A 26,297-nucleotide genomic window follows, 5' to 3' on the forward strand; every position below is an offset into this window, starting at 1 on the left:
TATGGAAAGACAAAGGGACTAGAATAGCTAAAGCAATTCTAAAATTAAGAATAAAATAGAGGAAATCAATTTTCTTTATTTAAAGTATTATTATATAGTTAATGTATTCAGAATTATGTGATATTGACAAAGAGATAAATAAAGCAAGAAATAACACCATGCTAGTATGACTAACTGATTTTTGACAAAACTGTAAAAACAATCCAATAGAGGAAAAGTAGTCTTTACAACAAATGTTGCTGAAATAGTTGGCATCTTTGGACAAAACATCTGTTTTCTTAAATCTTACAGCTTACAGGAAAAATGAACTCAGATGTGTTATATATTTAAAGGAAAGCCTATAGAACTTTTTAAAAAAATATTTATTTATTTATTTTTGAGAGAGAGAGAGAGAGAAAGAGAGTGTGTGTCCATGGGGCAGACGGAGACAGAAACTTTAGCAGACTCCCAGCTCAGTGTGAAGCACATGTGGGTCTCAATCTCATGACCCTGAGATCACCACCTGAGCCAAAACCAATAGCCAGACCCTTAACTGACTGTGCCACTCAGGTTCCCCTAGCCTACAGACCTTTTTGAAGATAGCGTAGGAGAAAAATCTTTGACACCTGGGGCTTGATGAAGAATTCCCGACATGACATCAAAAGCATAATCTATAGAAGACATAATTGATAAGTGGGGTTTATGAAAATTTTAAAACTTTCTCTGCATGATACCTCTTAAGAAGATGAAAGATAAGCTTTGGAAGAATTAGAAGAAAATATTTGCAAACAGCATATCTAACAAAGCCTCATGTATAGAATATATAAAGAACTCATAAGGGGCGCCGGAGTGGCTTAGTGTGTTAAATGTCTGTCTTCAGCCCAGGTCATGATCTTCGGATCCTGGAATCAAGCACCATGTCGGATCCCTGCTCAGTGGGGAGTATGCTTATTTCCCCCCTTCATCTCCCTGTTCTTGCACGTGCTCTCTCTCTCTCTCTCCCTCAAATAAATAAATAAAATCTTAAAAAACAAAACACTCAAAAACTCAATAGTAAAACAAATAAATTATATAATTTAAAAGTGGATAAAAATAGACATTTCACTAAAGGGAATATATAGGTAGAAAACAGGCACATGAAAAGTTGTTCACCATTGCTAGCCGTTAGGAAAATGAAAATTAAGACTATGATAAGAACAACTAAAATAAAAAGTAGTAACTATTTCAAATGCTGATGAGGAAACTGGATTCCTCATACATTACTATTAAAAATGTAAAACATGAATAATCACTCTGAAAAATAATTTGGCATTTTCTTCAAAACCGAACATTTTCCATACCACAGAACAACTGTGCTTCTGGGCATTTATCCCTGAGAAATGGAATCTCATATCCATGCACATTATTGTTCATAACAACTTTATTTGCAATAACTAAACACTGGAAACTAGCAAATGTCCCTGAACAGGTAAATGGGTAAACATATATCCAAAACATGGAATACTACTCTGCAACAAAAAAGAACAGTTGATTGATATACAGAGCAACTTAGACAAATCTCAAGGCCAGTATGCTGAGTTTTTGAAAAAAGTAAAGCTCAGAATGTCACATACTGCATAATTTATTTTACATAATAATCTCAAAATGACAAAATTATGTAAATGAAAAAGTGGAATAATTGTTGCTACAATTTAGAAGTGGTAGAAGTGAGAAATGGATCAACATGATGAAGGAAGTCCTGTTTCTTGATTATGGAAATGGTTCCACAAATGCACACATGTTAGCATTGACATGGGACTATACACATATTGCACCGATGTCATATTCCTATTTTTTATATCATATTACAGCTACATAAGATATAACCATTGGGTGAAATAGGATGAAGAGTATACAGAATATCTCTGTATTATCTTTATGACTACTTATGAATTTATATTCCACAATAAAGGATTTTGATAATGACTACATTACTATTTATATGTGTTGTTACAGTTTTACAATAATAAGTAATAAATCTGACTGAAAAAGTCAATGCTTTATTACCTTCAGTCTAAGTATAAAGAGATGTCCTATCTAAAATGTATCACAGTGTCTGCTTACACACCCTATCACTCATCACTGTGCAAAATCAGGAAGATTCAGATAAACAGAAATGTTAATTATGAAATATCTATGGCTGTGGTCTTGTGAAAAATCAATAGAATTGGATTTTTGTTAAAATCACTATATTATGAGCATTTCAAGGGCAATTTTCCATAAGCATGTTGCTTTCAATACAAAATGTCAATATTTTTTTCCAGTTTGTGTTCTTACTTTAGAAGACACAAAACCTAAATTTGAGTAACAAAGAATCAAGAAACAATATTTTTTTCCCCATTTTGTGAATTGTTTATGGCTTTTGAGGGTCTCTTGATGCAAAATTTTTGGTTTTAATTAAATAGAAAAAATATATATGCACACACACACATTATGGATACACACACACACAGATTATTTTTTCTTCATTGCATTGCCTTGGCAGACTTTCTAAACTCAATTGACTATAAGAGAGAAGGTTGTTTTGGACTGTTGGTTCTTACTGCACTATGTCTATCCTTATGCCAGAATTGCCAATATACTGTCTTGTTCACCATAGCTCTGTAATAAATCTTGAAATTAAGAAGTGTGTGTTGTTCAATTTCATTCTTTCTCACTTGTTTTGGTTGTTCTGGATACCTTGCATTGTCATAAAATTTTAAGATTAGGTTGTCAATTTCCATGATAAAAAAACGTTGGCTTTTTTGAAAGGGTTTTTATTGAATCTGTTGTTCAATTTAGGAATGAATTGCTTTTTTCACAGTATTGCCTTTCAACTAATGAGTATAGGACATCTTTCCCTCTATGCAAATCTTTTAAATTTCTTATAACAATGCTACTTATTTCCAGTATACAAGTTTGTACTTTTTTTTTTTTTTTAAAGATTTATTTATTTGACAGATAGAGATTACAGGTAGGCAGAGAGGCAGGCAGAGAGAGAGAGAGGAGGAAGCAGGCTCCCAGTCAAGCAGAGAGCCCGATGCGGGGCCCGATCCCAGGACTCTGGGATCATGACCTGAGCTGAAGGCAGAGGCTTTAACCCGCTGAGCCACCCAGGCGGCCCAAGTTTGTACTTTTTTTTTAAATTTTTTTTTTTAAAGATTTTGTTTATTTATTTGACAGACCGAAATCACAAGTAGGCAGAGAGGCAGGCAGAGAGAGAGAGGAGGAAGCAGGCTCCCTGCTGAGCAGAGAGCCCGATGCGGGGCTCGATCCCAGGACCCTGAGATCATGACCTGAGCCGAAGGCAGCGGCTTAACCCACTGAGCCACCCAGGCACCCTAAGTTTGTACTTCTTTTGATGGTATTTTCTTATTTCATTCATTTAAATGTTATTGTAAATAGAATTATTTTCTTAATTTCTTTTGGAAATTGTTCATAGTTTATATATACAAATATAATTGATATTTGTATGTTGATTTTGTATACTACAACTTTGCTGGAATTATTTATTAGTGAAAATGGTATTCAGAGGATTCCTTATTATTCTCAATATGCAACATCAGCATGTGTGAATTGAGATAGTCTTATTTCTTTTTATTGCCTGATTGTTCTGTCTAGACCATCTGGCACAATGTTGAGTGGGAATGGTAAGGCAGACCTCCTTGTCTTGTTCTGATCTCAGCAGAAAAACATTTATTCTTATTATTAAGTATGATGTTCACTGTGGGTTGCACACAGCTATTCTTTATTAGATTGAAGAATTTCCCTTCTCTTCATACACTGTTTTTATTATGAAAGGGTGATGGCTTATGAAATTTCTGTATCCTGTATTTACTAAGGCAATACATGTATTTTAAATTCTATTAATATGGTGTACCACATTGATTATTCTGGGGTTGATAAACCAATCATGAATTCTTGTAGTAAATCTCACTTGGTCATGGTTCATAATTCTTTTAAAAGATTGATGGATTTAATATGTATAAGTATTAATAACTATATAATAATGTGGTTAGTATTTTTTTCATTGGTGAAATCATTTTGTATTAATGAAGTCCTCAACCTATTAATACAATCTCTACTCTCAGTAGGTCTAATCAATTTACTATTTCTCCTAGGGTCACATTCAGGAGTATGTGTTTTTCTATAAATTTCATCCTTTCATCTAAGTTACCTAGTTGGGGTTGGCATAAAGTGGTTCCTTTATTTCCTTTTTATCTTTTTAAAATCTATTTCATCAGGAATTATGTCCTCTTTTTCATTCATGATTTTAGAAATCTGCATCTTCTCTTTGCTTGATTGCTTTTGTTTTCATTTATCTCAAAATATTTACTAATAACTCTTGTGCTTTAACCTTAGACTCACTGATAGTTTCAAAGTTTTCCTTTTCCCAGCACATACAGTCAATTCTCATTATTTGTGGATTCTGTATTTGCAAATTTACCTACTTGCTAGCATTTATTTTTACTTCCAAATCACTATTCATGGTGTTCTCGTGGTCATTTGTGGATATATGCAAAGCAGTGAAAAATTTTAGTAACACAGTATGCACTTTCCTAGTAGAGGTCAAACAAGGTAACACTTGGACTCCTTGTTTCAGCTCAAACTGTGAAATGTACACAAGAAAACGGTTTTTTTTTTTTTTTCAGTCTGTTTAGTGTCAAGATTTTCACATTTTTGTATCCATGACCATTTTAAAATGATTTTAAAATCATTTTAAAATGACCACAAAGATTGGGTACCTGGGTGGCTCAGTACTTAAGTGTCTTCCTTTGGCTCGTTATGATCCTGGGGATGGAGACCCATATCGGGCTACCTGCTCAGTTGGAAGCCTGCTCTCCCTCTCCCACACCCCCTGCTTGTGTTACCTCCCTCTTTGTCTCTCTTTCTGTCCAATTAATAAATAAAATCTTAAAAAATAAAATAATAAAATAAAATGACTACAAAACATAGTGCTAAAATGCTTTTTGGTGCTCAAGTGCAAGATCTTTAGGGGCGCCTGTGTGGCTCAGATGGTTAAGCCTCTGACTTTGGCTCAAGTCATGATCCCAGCCCCGCATTGGTCTCCTCCTCAGCGAGGAGCCTGTTTCTCCTTCTCCCTCTGCCCCTCAACCCCAACTCGTGCTCTCTCTTGCTCACTCTGCTCTCTCTCTCTCAAATAAATAAATTTTAAAAATCTTAAAAAATAAAAAAATAGAACACTATATTATGCTTACAAAGGAAATACAAGTGTTGGATAAGCTTTGTCTGGGCATGAGTTATAGTGCTGGTGACTATGAGTTCAATGTTAAAGACTCAACAGTAATATGAAATAAGTTGCCTTTAAACAAAAACACACATAAAACAAAAGTTATATGTTAATCAGTTGATGAAAATGCTGTGGCCAGAGGCTTGCAGGAACTCAACCCTGTATATCCCCTAGAAGAAATGTTTCAGTATTTGCTGAATTACTGTTGATGATGACTTTATAGAATATAAATATCATGAATAACAAGAATCAACTGCATTTATGAAGTTCCCCAATTCTCTTTTGTTTATTCTAGTTTAATCTCATACTTGATGGAAAATATATTTTATATGACTTCAATACTTTTGATGCATTGAGGCTTTTGTATGTCATAGCATTGGACCTATCCTGAAAAACATGTTTTAAGTACTTGAGGAAAAATATGTATTCTGCTGGTTTTGGGTGGAATGTCCTATAGATGTCTGCCCAAGCTAGCTGTTTCCTTCTGGTTTTTCAAGTCTTCTCTTTATTCATTTATCTTCTTCCCAGTTGTTCCATCCGTAATTATAAAGGAGACATTGAAGTCTCTAATTATTATTGTTTAGTTTTCTATGTCTCCCTTCAATTCTGCTTTTGCTTCATGCATTTGAACTAATATTATTAGGTGCATGTATATCTATAATTCCTATGTTTTTCTGACAAATTCACTTTTTCATCACTATAAAATGTCCTTTTTTTCTTAATTAACAATTATTGTTTGAAGTCTATTTTATCTGATATTAGTGTAGCCACTTTAGTTCTGTTTTATTATGTTTCTACAGTATATGTATATATGTGAGATATATATATATATATAAATAATCTATATATATCTCCATTTTTTTACCTTCAATATGTTTCTAAATCTAAATTCTATCTCTTACAAACAGCATTTAATTAAACAATGTTCTTAGTCATTTTCTTCATTCTCTACCTTTAACTGAGGTATTTAAGCTTTTTACATCTAATGCAATCACTGTAAATGGAGGATTTTCATCTGCCATTTTACTCATATTTTTTCCTATGTTTATTAGGTTTTTGTTCCTCTATTCTTTGATTCCTGCTTTTTTGTGTGTTAAATAGAAATTCTTTAATGCAGATTTTTAATTACTTTTGCTTTTTTATTACATAATGTTATTTTGTCAATGGTTATTGTGGGGATTAGTACTAATATCTTAATTTAAGTCAATTTCATTCTCATTAATATTAACTCAATTTCTATTATTTAGAAGAAATTTTGGTCTAACACACAACCTCTGTTTATTCCTGCTTCCTTTGTACTCTTTTTGTCATACAGATTACATATTTATACATTTTAAGTATGTCAATACACTTTTATAATTATTGCTTCATACAATTGTCTTTTAACAGTCTTTTTTTTCAATACTCTGAAGATATTATCTCATTGTCTATTAGCTTCTGTGGTTCCTAATAACAAATCATCTGTTAATATTATTACTATTTATTTACATCTTAGTAATATTGATGACCCCAATGTATGTGATAAGTCATTTTCTTTTGCTGCTTTCAAGATTTTCTCTTTGCCTTTGATCATCATTATGACTATGATAAGTCTAGATACAGTTCTTTTTTATTTTATTCTACTTGGAGTGTGGTGTTTTTTTCTTTTTTTTATATAGCTGTTTTTTATATAGCTGATTGTTGATACACAATGTGACACTAGTTTCAGGTGTACCACATAGTGATTCAACAAGTCTGCATGTTATTCATGCTCATCACAAGTGTAGCTACCATCCATCACCATACAATGTTATCATAATATCATTGACTGTATTCCCTCGGCCAAATCTTTTATTCCCATGAGTTATTCATTCCCTAACTGGAAGCTTATATTTCTTACTCCCCTTCACATATTTTGTTCATTGAATTATTGAATATGTAGATTATTTTTTATCCATTTTGAGTTTTCAGCTATTATTTCTTCTAATATGTTTCCTGTCCCTTTCTATTTTTCTTCTTGGACTCTCATTATACATATACAGGTGTGTTTGATAGCATGACATAGGTTTCTGAGATGCTGGTCATTTCTCACTATTCTTTGTTATTTTTCTGTCTCTCTGATTAGATAATCTCTATTGTCCTATATTCAAGATTATTGATTCTTTCTTCTGTCAACTTAACTCTTTTTGAGCCCCATTAGTAAATGTTTTATTTCAGTTAATGAATATTTCAACTATAGATACTCTATTTTTTAATGTAATGTCTCTGTTGTTACTTTCTGTTTGGTAAGACATCATTGTCATATTTTTCTTTAGTTCTTTAGACATTGTTTTCTTTAGTAATTTAAACATATTAACTATACCTGACTTAAAGTCTTTGTCTACTGAATCCAAAATCTGAACCCCATTTAATACATAATCTGTTGGTTGGTATTTATCTTGCTTATGTATACAATTTTCTGCTTTTTACACATGTGATAGTTTTTTGGTGGAAATTATATATTTTAGATAATATCTTTTAACAGCTTTGGGGTCAGATTCTTCTAATTTCCCAAGGTTTAATCCCAAGATTTCCAAAGGAAAATCTGCTGATTTTCTTATTGCTGTTTGTTTGTTTGACACTTTCTTGCATTAATTCTATAGAATTTGTATTCCCTGTAGTGTGTTCATACTAAGTTCTCAGTTTGTTTTAGGGTTTTTTGTTTTGTTTTATATTGTATTGTTTCTGTTTTACATTTTTAAGTCTCGCTGCCCATTGGTCATATCTGGGTCAGCCAACTATCAGTCAATTTCATTTTATGCATTGCCTTCAGGTCTGTTATTCTTTATTAAGGAAATCTGCCGATAAAGGCACATTTCAGGACACTTACAAGACAAGGTTAACTCTAATCTTCTGCCTCTATGTGGTCCCTAGTTTTGTCAAAGTAAGTGATTGCTGCCTTTTCCTTTCCCAGGTCTTTCCTGGGCATGCACATATCAATATAAATCTCCAAGAATACATCAGAGTTTTCCTAAACTCACAATCATTGCCTATTATTCTAGGACTTTCTTTTCAATTCCAGACCAGACTTTTGTTTCTTCCAGTTGAAATCTCAGACTTAGATAGTCAAAATGTTGCCAGCAGTTTGCTATTACTCTCTATGTCCTAGGGTAGATCCCCTCTTTTCTTTTCTCCCCTCCCCTTGCTGAGCTAAGCTCTGAGTCACATAACCACCACACTAGGAATAGAGACTTCTCAGGAAGCTGCAAATTAAACCAAATTACTGACTCTGCTCTGGATGAGGTCAGACCTCTCAAATTTCTGCAATGCCACTGGATTTTGGCTATAAAGCCACTGTCTGCGTGTTACTGAGTGAGGCCAAGCAGTTTCTCTTGCAGAGACAATTTTCCATTCATTCTGTGATTTTGGTTATTTTCCATTTTCGTCAATTTGCTAATTTCTAGAAAACTTGAAAACGAATGCTTGATTTCAGTAGCTTTACAGGCATTTCCACTGTTTTTGAGGGAGGGCAAGTTTACTGAGGCCCTTTAGCCACTATTCCACAAGTCACCCCTCCTCTAGATGATTTAAATTTCTGTTTTATTTTTGGATTTTGAAAGTTTTGGGGTGTGATTGATTGATTGATTGATTGATTTACTAATCAGATCTCAGTTTCTCCTTTCACTCTGAAAGTGGAAGTACACATTCATTTTTTTTAATGTAAATTTTCTATTTTTCTCTCCTTCATTTACCCTTTTCTATTCATCTTGAATGTTATTTGTTCCAGCAGTGGATTCACAGAATCGTCTTTCATCTTATATTTTCCATATTTTATACTGCTGCATTTTTAGAGAATCCCTCAGCTATATTTTCCAGTGTTTGCTGTTTCTATTCTGTTACAGAGTTTTTATTTCAAATGTGATCTTCATGTTTCATAAAATCACTAATTACTCTATTTCATAAGAGCTAGTTTTTAAAAATTAGCTGCAAGTCTTTCTAAGCACTCTGAGAAGGTTACTATATATATTCTACTTTAGGGAGATTGTCTTGGGTAATTGCTGAGGATGAGACATTGTGGCTGAGGATAAGCTGGAAGTCTGTCTTATGAAGTAGGGTCTTCCATCATTTCTAGAGATCTTTTGGGTGCTTAGAGCTTGATCCACACTCACAGCTTCAGCATGAGATAAACCCCTTATTGTCTCTACTGCAACAAAAACTCATGGGAAAGAAGGGATTAACTAGCTTATAAACTCAAAGAGAGTTTCCAAATAATTATCCTGACAATTGAACCACTCCTCATTCTCACTCCTCACTCATTCACATGGGGAACTGCCTGAGTGATAATCATTGAATTGATTCATTTTTAAAAAAGATTTTATTTATTTATTTGACAGAGAGAGAGAGAAAGAGCACGAGTGCACAAGTAGGCAGATCAACAGGCAGAGGGAGAGGGAGAAATAGGCTTCCCCACTGAGCAGAGATCCCAATGCGGGACTCAGTACCAGGACCTTGCCACCATGACCTGAGCCAAAGGCAGATGCTTAACTGACTGAGCCATCCAGGTGTCCCTCAATTGAATCTTTTTAATGGTCTTTTATCTTTCTTGGGTTATGGGCACTTCTGTGCATCTTTTTACTTTTATGCTGATGACAAAAACTCCTTTTCTTCTTTTTCTTTACCTGTAACTTTCTGCCAATTCTAGGATATTTTTGAACACCTAACAGAAGTATTGTCTTCTGAGAAGAGCACATGTGCTCTTATCCTCACAAAAAACATAGACTATAATACTCTCCATCTTGCGCTGGAGGATGCTTAGTCTGAGCTTAGATAACTCATCCTACATAATAGGCATCATATTTATATATGGAAGCCAGAGTTCTTTAACTACATTTTTTGAGATTTTATTTTTTTATTTGAGATAACAGACGGAATTTGAAATGATGGAACGCAGAGAGAGAGTGAGAGGAAGAAGTAGGATCCTTGCTCAGAGCCTGATGCAGGGCTGATCCCCGGACTCTGGGATCATGACCTGAGCCAAAAGCAGATGCTTAACCAATTGAGCCACCCAGGTGTCTCCAGAGCTCTTGAACTATTAAGCTCATATTCTTACTATTACAAGGTAATGACTTGTATAAAATTTAGATGAACAATAAATGGCACATAAAGATAAATTGCATTATAAGATTTAACAAATTTCAATAACTGATATTTGTTTAGTTTTTCTTTATCTAGTTAAGGCTAGGACAAATGAAGTAATAAATTATTTTCTTCACATCATTATTTACCAATGTGTCCTTTATGTTTAACCTAAAAATAAACTTTTTATAGAACCTTAATGATTATAAGAAAATATTCACAAGTTGTTGTCCAAAATCACAAAAGTTTTACAATGCACTTATGGAAGTACATGGAAACTTCATGACACATAGTTTCAAAATATTTATCAAAATACTGTGAGTAGAAATTGTCACTTTGATCTCTTTTATGTTAATCTAAGTCATAAGAAAGCTGATCTTTCTAGGTAAGATAAAATTTTCTTCAAGTAACGTGGAATTTTACATCATTGATTATTTTTGAAACTGTTTCTCATTTCTTCTGTCAAAAATTGTATATGTAAAACTTACTTTTGTAAATGAAATTTTTTAAAAATCCATGGACTAAAATATAATGCTTTTTTTAATGATTTTTTAAATTTATTTGACACAGTAAGAAAGGGAACACAAAGAGGGGGAGTGGGAGAAGGAGAAGCAGGCTTCCCACAGAGCAGGGAGTCCAATGTGGGGCTCAATGTGGAACTTGATCCCAAGACCCTGGGATCATGACCGAAGCCAAAGGCAGCCACTTAACTACTGAGCCACTCATGCATCTTTAAAATATAATGCTTTAACTTGCTGGGTATTTTTGTTGTTTACAAACAACAAAATAAAATTATTTTTTGGTAGAGTTTTATTTATTCATTTATTTATTTTTGTTATTTAGATTATGCAATTTAAAGTATACAGTTGTTAACTATCAAAGACAACTATAAATTGAGGAACTGTCCAGTAAAACAATGGGTGAGGATTTGAAATTTGAGGGACAAAGACAATATTCCACAAATACATTTTGAAAACTGCTTAATATAATGCTGATGTCTGTGATTTACTTCAAAATGTGTCAAGATACGATGGATTAATGGACAGATAAAGGCATGGGTACATAGATACATGATAAAGAAGTACAGTGAAATGCTAATCATAGAATTTATTGTGTAGAGGGCCTTTACTGTAAATTATTTAAAGTATGCTGTGTGCTTGAAATTTTCATAATAAAATTTTGAGAAAAGTGCTTACCATCCTCAACTGTAAAATATTGATCTAGTATAATTTAAGAAATTATTATTTCTTGCTCCCAGGCAAGCATCAGGGCAGACCTTAGGGATATGATGTTACAAGATACATTCTTTGTGTTTATAAATTCTTGATCCAGTGGAGGTAGCATGGTAGTGAACAACTTCCATCCAGGATGGTTACCAATGTTATGATATACATAAATTTAGAAGAGTTTTAAAATATACAAAGATGTTTCTGTCCCTGTTTTGGAGACACGGACTCAGGGCAAATTTTCTACACTGAAATTTTAAAAATTAATACAATTAATAAGATACAAAAAATACCCCAGGCATTTAATAAATGACACAAACTTGGGTTATGGTTATAAACTTGAATTTTTTTAATGTGGGAAGGACACTGAGTCTATATACTTTAATCACCTTTACTAACTTCTCTTTTAATAATAAAAGCTGTTATTTTTGGATATTTCCTTAGTCATTATGCTAGATCCTTGAATGATAAAATCATTCATCAGTGTTTTTGTTTTTGTTTTTTTGGTTTTGTTGTTTGTTTTTACTGTCTTCTATGTGCCAGGCCCTGGGGGGGATATTTATTTCTACACTTTCCTTGAAGAGTAGCAATTTGTAATTTGGTGATAGATTGCTCTAGGTAGTACAGATAGAAAATGGTAAAAAGGAGATTTTTAACTCAAGGCTACTTGATTCTAATTTTCTTTCCACTATATCATGTTGCCTATTCCCTTAATTTAAAAAAATATATATATTCTAACAGAGGAAATGTTGAATCCTCAAATGACATCAATTTCAATTATAAGCCATCTTTATGACACCATAAGTCCAATAAATCTAATAATGTGACACATGCCAGCATTCTCCTTGATGTTCTCCTGTGATGGTACTTTTTATTATTATTCACAAGTTACAATTATAAATAAAAATTGTGCTAGTTTTATTTTTTTTTAATTTTTTAAAGATTTATTTATTTATTTATTTGACAGACAGAGATCACAAGTAGGCAGAGAAGCAGGCAGAGAGAGAGGAGGAAGCAGGCTCCCTGCTGAGCAGAGAGCCTGACATGGGGCTCGATCCTAGGACCCTGGGATCATGACCTGAGCCGAAGGCAGAGGCTTTAACCAACTGAGCCACCCAGGCGCCCCTAGTTTTAATTCTTAAACAATTTTTAGGTCAGCAGAGGTGATACAGAACAGTAAGTCCAAACAATCCTATAGAGCTGATTAGTTAGTTTCATCTGTGTTAGTCTCCATATTTAACTTGGTATTTTCAATATTACCCTTAGAGGTATTATTATCCTTCTTTCTATAGAAGGAGGTGGTGTCTTTAAAGAAGTTATAGTTATATATATATATATCCATACAGTTATGGTTATATAATTCACCAATGGTCATATTTTGTTATTTTTGTCTTTCTCCTATCCAAAAATTATGGTCTAAAAGTTTAAGAAACCATTCAATGAATTTTCTGAAACTAGATCTTAATGAATGAATTTATTAAATATTGCCTAAAACACTGTAAGAAGAATGAGTAATATTTAGAAGCTGTGGGGTAATAAAGTTAAGTAAGTATAATTAGCTGTTTAAACAACATATGCCTCATAGAACTAAAGTACAAACATTACAGTTAGTCATTGCTTTGAGTTTCCCTTTTTGTTTCAATTCATTTTGTTGTCAACTATGATTTATTAGCACTTAAAAAAATGAGAAGAGAAGTGATATATCAAATGTTATACTGCTATCAATAGTTAGTGGTTAGTTCCCATATTAGCCAGAATATGGAACTGAAAATATTAACATCGCTCACCATTATTAGACTATGATGATGCATTTTTTGATGGTAATACTAAGAATTGATTTAAAGAGCAGTGTGAGTGTCTGGCACAAAGGAAATGATCGACTAATCCTAGTCAGAGGGGAAAAGAGGAGGAGCTGTATGTATCAAGAGATGGGAAGAAGGCAGCTCCACAGATCCATCTATATTCAGGGAAGAGGCAATGATGGAAATGTAGAATTGAAAATTATGCAGCAATTTTAAATAAAGGGAGTGGGTGAAGTTTTGATGGTATTTGCCTAAACTGACAGGAGACAAATATAAGGCAAGACCATGTGTAACATCAATGCTTTAGAGAAATGTAGCAGGAAAAGAGCCGGCAGAAAGGGGCTGTATCCACAGTTCCCGCTTTAAATAACCTACAGACTAGGCAGAGTAGTTAGGCAACTCCAAAGATAAACATAAGACAGAGATTGAGTATCCACAGAGAAATTCAAACAAAGAGCCACGGAAAGTTAAGGGACAAGCATGAGCAAATATATAAGGTAAGAAAGAAGTTGTTGTTAAAATAAGAATGAGAGGACCTGATGTGGGTTTAGAGCCGTGTTACAGGAGATGTGTACTAAGATGTCAGAGAGGGTCATTTGGAAGGTTTTGACTGACCTTCTCACCTGAATTTAATAGGTGCAGGAATGTAACAAAATTATGCTAATTTTAATCTATAGTTGGAAAATTATATATGGGTTTTCATTTCCATACCATTAGTTTTTCACTTTACTGTTTGTTATTTATCCTTTTCTCCACATTGGAATAATATATTTACAATTTATTCTACCCCAAACATTATTATTGTGAATTTTTTTTGTAGAGAAATTGAAATAATTTAAATTCTGAATATATACAAATATATGTGTTAATAAAAATAAATGTAGTGAATCTTTCTGATGAATTTAAAACAACATAGTTAATATATTTCAAAATACTGAAAATTTGCATCACAAAGCAAGAAATCATTCACTTATTCACTTTATTAACACATAATAACATGAGGAAAATGTTAATTAATTTTAAAATATTTTTCTTTGGGTATTTGTATTCATATTCAAAGAGGGAATAGATAATGGTAAAATATAATCAGAATTTTTTATTTAAATTATTATTTAAAATATGAAACTACAAAGAAAGTGACTATTTTGGTTCCTAGAATGTTACTTTAGTGTAACACAAATGCAGTTTGTAAGAAATTAAGAAAATGCAGTTAGCTCTAACTTATTGTGAGTTATGCCTTTCAGTGAAATTTTGCCACTAAAATTTCAAAGTGATTTTATTCTTTTGGCCATGAGAGATGTCCCAAAATAAATAGATAATGTGGATTTTTGTTCTTTTAGTTATCCTAAATATTCTCCCTCGCATCTTAACGGCATTAATATAGTCAGCTTAGGGGCGCCTGGGTGGCTCAGTGGGTTAAGCCGCTGCCTTCAGCTCAGGTCATGATCTCGGGGTCCTGGGATCGAGTCCCACATTGGGCTCTCTGCTCAGCGGAGAGCCTGCTTCCCTTCCTCTCTCTCTGCCTTCCTCTCTTGTGATTTCTCTCTGTCAAATAAATAAATCTTTAAAAAAAAATATATAGTCAGCTTATATGATGATGGTTTATATGATGAATTTATATTTACCTTTGCTTCAATCTGCTTAGTATCTGGATTCTGAAACAAAAATTTGATTTTGCTCTTGCCATCATCTGAAGAACCTTTAAGCTGAGAAAATTTATATCTCCAAAGTATAGCCTAAAGGGGAAAAAAAAAGAGAAACATATACAAGTCAGCACAATTAATATCTACATTCAAACCAAGAAATAGTCCTCTTTTAAATGTTAAAAGTTAATTATATTAAATTAGTACTATATCATAGGATTAAAAGTAAATTAAAATATATTTAATCAAAGGCCATAACTTACTATTCAGTATATCTTTTAGTTTCCAGAAATAACTTTAGTGCCCATGAAATAATTATTTCAAAAAATATGTGCAAAAAAATCAATTTGAGTATCCTGCTTTATATTATCATGAAATAAAAGCAAGCTCAATTAAAGGATATGTCTATGCTTGAAAGAGCAATAATATTTGTTATTTGTTTCTTTTTTCTATTAATAGAAGTGGTAAGGTGATTTTTGAATTGATAATTCTATAGATATTCTGTAGTGCTTTCTCTTAAATGTTAAACTAATAATCTGTAGCTTTGTCAAGATAAAAGATCAGCCTTAACAAATAATTACAACAAAAATTTATATGGTATCCTCACAAGACTACTAAAATAAGCATTTTAGAGAACTAACCCATCAATCTATAATATTCCAGTCAATAGAATTGTTTGACTAAAAGCCATCTTCCAATATCACAGAGGCAAGTTTAGATAGTATGAAATCTATGTAAGAACCAAACGTTAGTTACAATATGATCATGAACTTATTGTTTGAATATATAGTGACATGGAATCCCAATGACAAGACCAAAGATTTTTTTCAAGTGAGAAGTGTGCATTTTTTTTGTTGTTGGAGAGAAAAAATAGGACCTGGTATTGAGAATTCTTATCACACAATTTATTCTATTTTAATATCTCATATAATATGGTACATTGTCACAATTAATGAAACAATATTGGCACATTATTATTAACTAGAGTCCATTATTTATGCAGTTTTTCTTAGTTTCAACTTAATGACTTTTATCTAAAATTCCACCTAGGATACCACATTACATTTGCTCATTTTGTTTTCAGCTCTTCTTGCCTGTGACAGTTTCTCAGATCCTTGTCAGACTGTCCTTGACAATTTGAGGAGTACTGGCTCTGACTCAAGATTTTGTAGAATACCCTCTACTGGAATTTATGTGATATATTTCTTATAAATAGGTCGGCTAAAGATTTTTAGAAATGAGATAAGATCCTGTCATTTTTGACAATAATCTCAGTGTGTATTTCTGAGAGGTTTCCACTTAAAATATGTTATTATAGAGGAGTGTGTTATATGTGTTTATTAAATTTCATTAGGTGGCCTTAACATGATTCAATAATTCATTGAAATATAAAGCTATTTGGGAAAAATGGCTTTATATATGAATTATATTTCTTATTATTCCATTATTTATTAAAGTATTTAATAATATTTCTGCATGTTTTCAACCTTTTAAAATTTGTTACTACTTGTTTTATATTCTCATATATGGTTTATTCTGGAACGTGTTCCATGTGCACTTGAAAAAAATGTATATTCTGTTCCTGTTGAGTGGAGTATTCTGTATGTGTCTGTTAGATATAGTTAGTTACAGTGTAGTTCAGGTTCTGTATTTCTTCATTGGTCTTCTGTCTGGTTGCTCATTCCATTATTGAAGGTGGAGTATCAAAACTTCCAACTATTATTATAGAGTTATATATGTCTCCTTGCATGTCCAGAGTTTAACAAAGCCACTGTTTTGCTGCCTGAGCATTCATTCAGTTTGACCAAGTGGCCTGTAGGACCTTAAATCCACATTAGTCCCCTTGTGCAAGTGCATGCCCTAGATAGGAGTCACAGAGTCACAAACATGTAAGTTCCTGATATGACTCTCCAACAGCCCTTCTGATCAATAGATTCCCTTGTCTCCCAGGATCTGTATGCTTTGTGTACAACTTAGATAAGCCCCCATTCAGCTTACTAAAACCTTGCTCTTTGGGTATGAACTGACCAGTTCAGCTTAGCTCAGGAACCCCAAGCACTCTACCCATAGACCTTTAAAAAGGCATGCACCCCAGGTCCTGTCTCACTGTCTGTACTGCTCACTGCTTTGACCACCCATGTGGCTCCTAAAGTCATGCCATGCCCTTCCTCCAGGACCTGCTAATAATAAACTCCTATATTTCAGTTTTTTCTTGTGGTCTGTTGCAGAACTGTGGCTCACCATCTGGCACCCTGTGCTTTACTTAACAAATGTTAATTTAACAAAGTCATAATACTCTAATTCTCTTAATGTTTAAAATATTTTGGGGCCCTGCTGTTTGCTGCCTATGTTTATAATTGTAAAATTTTCTTTTTGAATTAATCCTTTTATCAATATATAATACTCTTCTTTGTCTCCTATAACAATAACATAAAATCTTTTTTTAAAGACTTATTTGTTTGAGAGAGACAGAGACAAAGAGACAGAGTGAGTAGGCGGAGATGCAGAGGGAGAGAAGCAGACCTCAATGAGTATGTAGCCTGATTTTGGGCTCCATCTCAGGACCCTAACTAAGATCATGACCCCACAATCATGACCTGAGCCAAAATCAAGAGTCAGACTCTTAACTGACTGAGCCACCCAGGTGCCCTAACAAAATCTATTCTTAAACTGGTTATCCACTGGCTCTCTTCTGGTTACTATTTGTATGGATTACTTTCTTACATTGTTTTTATTTTAACCCACTTGAGTCTTTAGATCTAAAGTTAGCCTCTTGCAGACAGCATGTTGTTGCATCATGTTTTTTAAATCTATTCTGTAATGAAGAGAAAATGGCAGTTATTGCTTAATGATAACAGAGTTTCTTCCTGGGGTGATGACAAGTTTTAGAAACAGTGTGAATCAATTAAAGCCACCAAATTGTACACTTAAAAATGGCTAAAATGGGAAATTTTATATTATTTTAACACAATAGAAATAAAACTTAAAAAAATCATTCTGGAAACAATGTATCTCCAAAATCTACTCAAGGCAAATGCTAATTAAAAAGTTCACACTTTAAAAGGTATAATGAAATTGCAAAATCACAAATTCCTTAAAAATAAGGATGAGAAAATGATCAGTAATAAGGACACATAATGCATTTATACAGAATCTTGCTAAGTCTTTATCTACTTATTCACCAAACATTTTTGCAATGACTGCTATATTAGTAAGCACTTTGATAGATTTAGGTGAAAAAGACATTGTCACCATTCCAAAGACATAAATTTCTGAACAAGTAAATATTTTTGTCTTAATTTTTACTATGAGACTATACAACTTATAAAGAAGCAATATCCAATACTATAAATTGTCTTAAATGTTTCTTTAGTTCTATTACTGTACAGAATCCTCTAACAATAAAACCACGTGGGACAATTAACTTTCTGGAAAAAAAAAGTTAAACATTTAACTCACAACTTCCTCTAAATAAAATTCCTTTTGTTTTAAAAAGTGAAATAATTTTAAATGAGCCAAATTGTTGGAAAACTACATAATATAAGTGAATATTGAATAACTTTGAAAAGAGGGACTTCTAGACATAGGAGCAACAAAAAATTATATACTCATATGTACAAGTAATGTATATTTACCAAAATGAAATGCAATAAACTTAGTGGCATATAGGATATATGGTATAGTATAAAGAAAATTCTAAACATATAATAAAAAGGCAAATAATATTATGGAGAAGCCATTAAAAATGGCAAAACAATACTTATTTTTAATAAATATAAGAGCATGTTCAATTTCACTAGAGTGTAATAGTATTAAAATGACTTAGCTTTGCCAAACATTTAGTAAAGAGCACTGAAAATTTAATAACTAAAGCTAGAAAGGTTATTTTGTAACAAATATTTGCATAAAATTGCTAGCAACAATGTGAATTCTTTAGGATAATAATTTTAATATATTTTAAGCCTTAAAAAATTCATATTATTTGATCCAAAAATTCCATTTCTAAAAATTAACTAAGGAATAGGATATATGAAAAACAAAAGAAAATGTTAAATATATTATTAGTAAATATCAAAAATGGAAACTGTGAACATTTTGCTTAAAATACTGTTCACCACAATCATGTATTTACATAGAAAAATATAAACATTATAATGGTAAGGAAGAACATGGAGACATGAAATTAGATGAGATTAACCATGTTAAAAGTAAGGAGCTTATAAAAGGCTGGAGGGATAATGTCTACTAAATATAGCAACGTATGTAGCTCAGGTACTGACATTAACTTACCATATGGTTTTGCATAAGAAATTTTATTTTTATCTGGCTAAGCTAAAAAATTAAGGCTTTGACATTCTCAAATTATAATTAAAATTTTAAAATATTTCATATGTAATTATTACAGTGTAAAACAGAAATTTACTATTTTGACTAGATGGGTTTGCAAGTGGTAAAACAGACTTTAAAAGCTCATTATTTTAAATAAAGAACAACAACAAACTTACTCTGGCTAAAGAGGGCATATTATAGACATATGAAGGAGGTTTGGAAACTTTGGGGAATATGCAGAATGACTACTTGGCTGTAATTGGGAAATTCCAAAGAAAAATAACATAGTTAATGAGTCTAATAATGACTGGCTGAAAGACTTGTCAGTTAAGAGGCAATGACACAAAATTAATATCATAATAGCTTTGGTGACAGATGGCAGCTAGATTTATCATGGTAACCACTCACTAATATATATGAATGTTGAATCACTATGTTGTACACCTAAACGTAATATAATATTGTATGTCAACTCCACCTCAACAAGAACAAAAAAAGGAAATCAGTAGCAAAACAAAGCATGCACTTAACACACTTATCATGGTACCTGGAAAATAGTATTCAGTAAATGTTTGCAAGTATTAAAACAAACAAAAGTTAACACAATATACTAGGAAGAGTTAGAACAGGCTTGAAAAGCTATGTGAATTGGTAATTCTCACAGAAATTCATTAAGGCCAATTTAGAGGATTCTGAATCTGAACATGTTACCAGTAAAATTTTCACAGGTCTAAAAAAGAACTTAGTTTAACAACTCTTCAGCAATCCTATTTCTTTTTTTTTTTTAAAGATTTTTTTTTTTATTTGACAGAGAGAGAGGGATCACAAATAGGCAGAGAGGCAGGCAGAGAGAGAGGGGAAGCAGGCTCCCTGCTGAGCAGAGAGCCCTATGTGAGCAGAGATCCCGATGCGGGCCTTGATCCCAGGACCCCGAGATCATTACCTGAGCCGAAGGCAGAGGCTTAACCCACTGAGCCACCCAGGTTCCCAGCAATCCTATTTCTTATGACAATATTTTGTTTTTAAGACTCTGATAAACATGGCAACTATGTTAAGAATATTAATGATGAGGGAGGAGTCAAGATGGCGGGGAAGTAGCAGGCTGAAACTACATCAGGTAGCAGGAGATCAGCTCGATAGCTTATCTAAACATTGCAAACACCTACAAACCCAATGGGAGATCGAAGAGAAGAAGAACAGCAACTCTAGAAACAGAAAATCAACCACTTTCTGAAAGGTAGGACTGGCGGAGAAGTGAATCTAAAATGACGGGAAGATAGACCGCGGGGGGAGGGGCCAGCTCCCAGCAAGCGGCAGAGGAATGGAGCACAAAATCAGGACTTTTAAAAGTCTGTTCCACTGAGGGACATTGCTCCAGATGCTAACCCAGGCTGAAGCCCACGCAGGGTCAGCATGGCCGCAGGTCCCGCAGGGTCACAGAAGGATTGGGGGTGTCGGAGTGTCGCAGAGCTCGCAGGTATTAGAACAGAGAAGCCAGCTGCAGAGACAGAGCCGAGGACTGAACTCTCAGCTTGGGGTTACCTTGAACTGGTCGCAGGCTGGGTGAGCTCAGAGCGCGGCTAGAGGCTGGGGATACGGGAGTGATTGGGTGCTGTCCTCTGGGGGCGCACTGAGGAGTGGGGCCCCAGGCTCACGGCTCCTCCGGGCCAGAGACTAGGAGGCCGCCATTTTCATTCCCATCCTCTGGAACTCTACGGAAAGCGTTCAGGAACAGAAGCTCCCAAAAGCGAACCCGAGCTGATTACTTAGTCCGGCCACGGGTAAGGGCGGTGCAATCACGCCTCGGGCAAAACACTTGAGAGTCACTACAACAGGCCCCTCCCCCAGAAGATCAACAAAATATCCAGCCAGGACGAAGTTCATCTATCAAGGAAAGTAGGTTCAACTCCTAAGAAAGCAGCACAATTCTAGAGGAGGAGAAAGCAAAGCACGGAACTCATGGCTTTCTCCCCATGATTCTTTAGTCTTGCGGCTACTTCAATTTTTTTTTCTTTTTTCTTTTTTCAATTTTTTTTCTTTTTTCTTCTTCTGCTAAATTTTTTAAAACTTTCACCCTTTTCTTTTTTAACGTTTTTTGACTAGTTTATCTAAATATATATATTTTTTCTTTCCTTTTTATATTTTTTCTTTATTTGTTTGATTTTTTAAATTTTTTTCTTTCTTTTTTTTTTCTGAACCTCTTTTTATCCCCTTTCTCCACCCCACAATTTGGGGTCTCTTCTCATTTGGTTACAGCGCATTTTTCTGGGGTCTTTGCCATCCTTTTAGTATTTTATTTGTTCCTTCATATCCTCTTATCTGGACAAAATGACAAGGCGGAAAAAATCACCACAAACAAAAGAACAAGAGACAGTACCGAGGCTAGGGACCTAATCAACACAGACATTGGTAATATGTCAGATCAAGAGTTCAGAATGATGATTCTGAACATTCTAGCCTGGCTCGAAAAAGGCATGGAAGATATTAGAGAAACCCTCTCTGGAGATATTAAAGCCCTTTCTGGAGAAATTAAAGAACTAAAATCTAACCAAGTTGAAATCAAAAAAGCTATTAATGAGGTGCAATCAAAAATGGAGGCTCTCACTGCTAGGATAAATGAGGCAGAAGAAAGAATGATATAGAAGACCAAATGAGAGAGAATAAAGAAGCCGAACAAAAGAGGGACAAACAGCTACTGGACCATGAGGGGAGAATTCGAGAGATAAGTGACACCATAAGACGAAACAACATTAGAATAATTGGGATTCCAGAAGAAGAAGAAACAGAGAAGGGAGCAGAAGGTCTATTGGAGAGAATTATTGGAGAGAATTTCCCTAATATGGCAAAGGGAACAAGCATCAAAATCCAGGAGATGCAGAGAACTCCCTCAAAGTCAACAAGAATAGGTCCACACCCCGTCACCTAATAGTAAAATTTACAAGTCTTAGTGACAAAGAGAAAATCCTGAAAGCAGCCCGAGAAAAGAAGTCTGTAACATACAATGGTAAAAATATTAGATGGGCAGCAGACTTATCCACAGAGACCTGGCAGGCCAGGAAGAGCTGGCATGATATATTCAGAGCACTAAACGAGAAAAACATGCAGCCAAGAATACTCCATACAGCTAGGCTATCGTTGAAAATAGAAGGAGAGATAAAAAGCTTCCAGGACAAACAAAAACTGAAAGAATTTGCAAACACCAAACCAGCTCTACAGGAAATATTGAAAGGGGTCCTCTAAGCAATGAGAGAGCCTAAAAGTAGTAGATCAGAAAGGTACAGAGACAATATACAGTAACAGTCACCTTACAGGCTAATAATGGCACTAAATTCATATCTCTCAATAGTTACCCTGAATGTTAATGGGCTAAATGCCCCAATCAGAAGACATAGGGTATCAGAATGGATAAAAAAACAAAACCCATCAGTATGTTGCCTACAAGAAACTCATTTTAGACGCGAAGACACCTCTAGATTTAAAGTGAGGGGGTGGAAAACAATTTACCATGCTAATGGGCATCAGAAGAAAGCTGGGGTGGCAATCCTTATATCAGATCAATTAGATTTTAAGCCAAAGACTATAATAAGAGATGAGGAAGGACACTATATCCTACTCAAAGGGTCTGTCCAACAAGAAGATCTAACAATTTTAAATATCTATGCCCCTAACGTGGGAGCAGCCAACTATATAAACCAATTAATAACAAAATCAAAGAAACACATCAATAATAATAAAATAATAGTAGGGGACTTTAACACTCCCCTCCCTGAAATGGACAGATCATCCAAGCAAAAGGTCCACAAGGAAATAAAGGCCTTAAATGACACACTGGACCAGATGGACATCACAGATCTATTCAGAACATTTCATCCCAAAGCAACAGAATACACATTCTTCTCTAGTGCACATGGAACCTTCTCCAGAATAGAGCACATCCTGGGTCACAAATCAGGTCTCAACCGGTATCAAAAGATTGGGATCATTCCCTGCATATTTTCAGACCACAATGCTCTGAAGCTAGAATTCAATCACAAGAGGAAAGCTGGAAAGAACCCAAATACATGGAGACTAAACAGCATCCTTCTAAAGAATGAATGGGTCAGCCAGGAAATTAAAGAAGAACTGAAAAAATTTATGGAAACAAATGATAATGAAAACACAACAGTTCAAAATCTATGGGACACAGCAAAGGCAGTCCTGAGAGGAAAATATATAGCGGTACAAGACTTTCTCAAGAAACAAGAAAGATCTCAAGTACACAACCTAACGCTACACGTAAAGGAGCTGCAGAAAGAACAAGAAATCCTAAACCCAGCAGGAGAAGAGAAATCATAAAGATCAGAGCAGAAATCAATGAAATAGAAACCAAAAAAACAATAGAAAAAATCAATGAAACTAGGAGCTGGTTCTTTGAAAGAATCAATAAGATTGATAAACTCCTGGCCAGACTCATCAAAAAGAAAAGAGAAAGGACCCAAATCAATAAAATCATGAATGAAAGAGGAGAGATCACAACTAACACCAAAGAAATACAGACAATTATAAGAACATACTATGAGCAACTCTACGCCAACAAATTGGACAATCTGGAAGAAATGGACGCATTCCTAGAGACATATAAACTACCACAACTGAACCAGGAAGAAATAGAAAACCTGAACAGGCCCATAACCAGTAAGGAGATTGAAACAGTCATCAAAAATCTCCAAACAAACAAAATCCCAGGGCCAGACGGCTTCCCAGGGGAATTCTACCAAACATTTAAAGAAGAACTAATTCCTATTCTCCTGAAACTGTTCCAAAACATAGAAATGGAAGGAAAACTTCCAAACTCATTTTATGAGGCCAGCATCACCTTGATTCCAAAACCAGACAAGGATCCCACCAAAAAAGAGAACTACAGACCAATATCCTTGATGAACACAGACGCAAAAATTCTCACCAAAATACTAGCCAATAGGATTCAACAGTACATTAAAAGGATTATTCACCACGATCAAGTGGGATTTATTCCAGTGTTGCAGGGTTGGTTCAACATCCGCAAATCAATAAATGTGATACAACACATTAATAAAAGAAAGAACAAGAACCATATGATACTCTCAATAGATGCTGAAAAAGCATTTGACAAAGTACAGCATCCCTTCCTGATCAAAACTCTTCAAAGTGTAGGGATAGAGGGCACATACCTCAATATTATCAAAGCCATCTATGAAAAACCCACCACAAATATCATTCTCAATGGAGAAAAACTGAAAGCTTTTCCGCTAAGGTCAGGAAAATGGCAGGGATGTCCATTATCACCACTGCTATTCAACATAGTACTAGAAGTCCTAGCCTCAGCAATCAGACAACAAAAAGAAATCAAAGGCATCCAAATTAGCAAAGAAGAAGTCAAACTATCACTCTTCGCAGATGATATGATACTATATGTGGAAAACCCAAAAGACTCCACTCCAAAACTGCTAGAACTTGTCCAGGAATTCAGTAAAGTGTCAGGATATAAAATCAATGCACAGAAATCAGTTGCATTTCTGTACACCAACAACAAGACAGAAGAAAGAGAAATTAAGGAGTCCATCCCATTTACAATTGCACCCAAAACTATAAGATACCTAGGAATAAACCTAGCCAAAGAGGCTAAGAATCTATACACAGAAAATTATAAAGTACTCATGAAAGAAATTGAGGAAGACACAAAGAAATGGAAAAATGTTCCATGCTCCTGGATTGGAAGAATAAATATTGTGAAAATGTCCATGCTACCTAAAGCAATCTACACATTTAATGCGATCCCTATCAAAATACCATCCATTTTTTTCAAAGAAATGGAACAAATAATCCTCAAATTTATATGGAACCAGAAAAGACCTCGAATAGCCAAAGGAATATGGAAAAAGAAAGCCAAAGTTGGTGGCATCACAATTCCGGACTTCAAGCTCTATTACAAAGCTGTCATCATCAAGACAACATGGTACTGGCACAAAAACAGACACATAGATCAATTGAACAGAATAGAGAGCCCAGAAATTGACCCTCAACTCTATGGTCAACTAATCTTCGACAAAGCAGGAAAGAATGTCCAATGGAAAAAAGACAGCCTCTTCAATAAATGGTGTTGGGAAAATTGGACAGCCACATGCAGAAAAATGAAATTGGACCACTTCCTTACACCACACACGAAAATAGACTCCAAATGGATGAAGGACCTCAATGTAAGAAAGGAATCCATCAAAATCCTTGAGGAGAATGCAGGCAGCAACCTCTTTGACCTCAGCCGTAGCAACATCTTCCTAGGAACAACGGCAAAGGCAAGGGAAGCAAGGGCAAAAATGAACTATTGGGATTTCATCAAGATCAAAAGCTTTTGCACAGCAAAGGAAACAGTTAACAAAACCAAAAGACAACTGACAGAATGGGAGAAGATATTTGCAAACGACATATCAGATAAAGGGCTAGTATCCAAAATCTATAAGGAACTTAGCAAACTCAACACCCAAAGAACAAACAATCCAATCAAGAAATGGGCAGAGGACATGAACAGACATTTCTGCAAAGAAGACATCCAGATGGCCAACAGACACATGAAAAAGTGCTCCACGTCACTCGGCATCAGGGAAATACAAATCAAAACCACAATGAGATATCACCTCACACCAGTCAGAATGGCTAAAATTAACAAGTCAGGAAATGACAGATGCTGGAGAGGATGTGGAGAAAGGGGAACCATCCTACACTGTGGGTGGGAATGCAAGCTGGTGCAATCACTCTGGAAAACAGCATGGAGGTTCCTCAAAATGTTGAAAATAGAACTACCCTATGACCCAGCAATTGCACTCTGGGTATTTACCCTAAAGATACAGACGTAGTGATCCGAAGGGGCACGTGTACCCGAATGTTTATAGCAGCAATGTCTACAATAGCCAAACTATGGAAAGAACCTAGATGTCCATCA

General features: G+C 34.4%; 1 protein-coding gene across 1 annotated transcript in view; it reads right to left on the reverse strand.

The window, feature by feature from the left end:
• The window catches only part of SNTG1 (syntrophin gamma 1), a 1,017,962-nt gene that overhangs the window by 19,552 nt on the left and 972,113 nt on the right, over positions 1–26,297 (reverse strand). The window contains exon 20 of the mRNA XM_045990984.1: positions 14,996–15,106. Within this exon, the coding sequence (XP_045846940.1) occupies positions 14,996–15,106 (111 nt within the window). The remainder of the gene's footprint in view (positions 1–14,995; positions 15,107–26,297) is intronic.

Source organism: Meles meles, chromosome 1 (assembly GCF_922984935.1).
Source record: "Meles meles chromosome 1, mMelMel3.1 paternal haplotype, whole genome shotgun sequence".
Classification (NCBI taxonomy): domain Eukaryota; kingdom Metazoa; phylum Chordata; class Mammalia; order Carnivora; family Mustelidae; genus Meles; species Meles meles.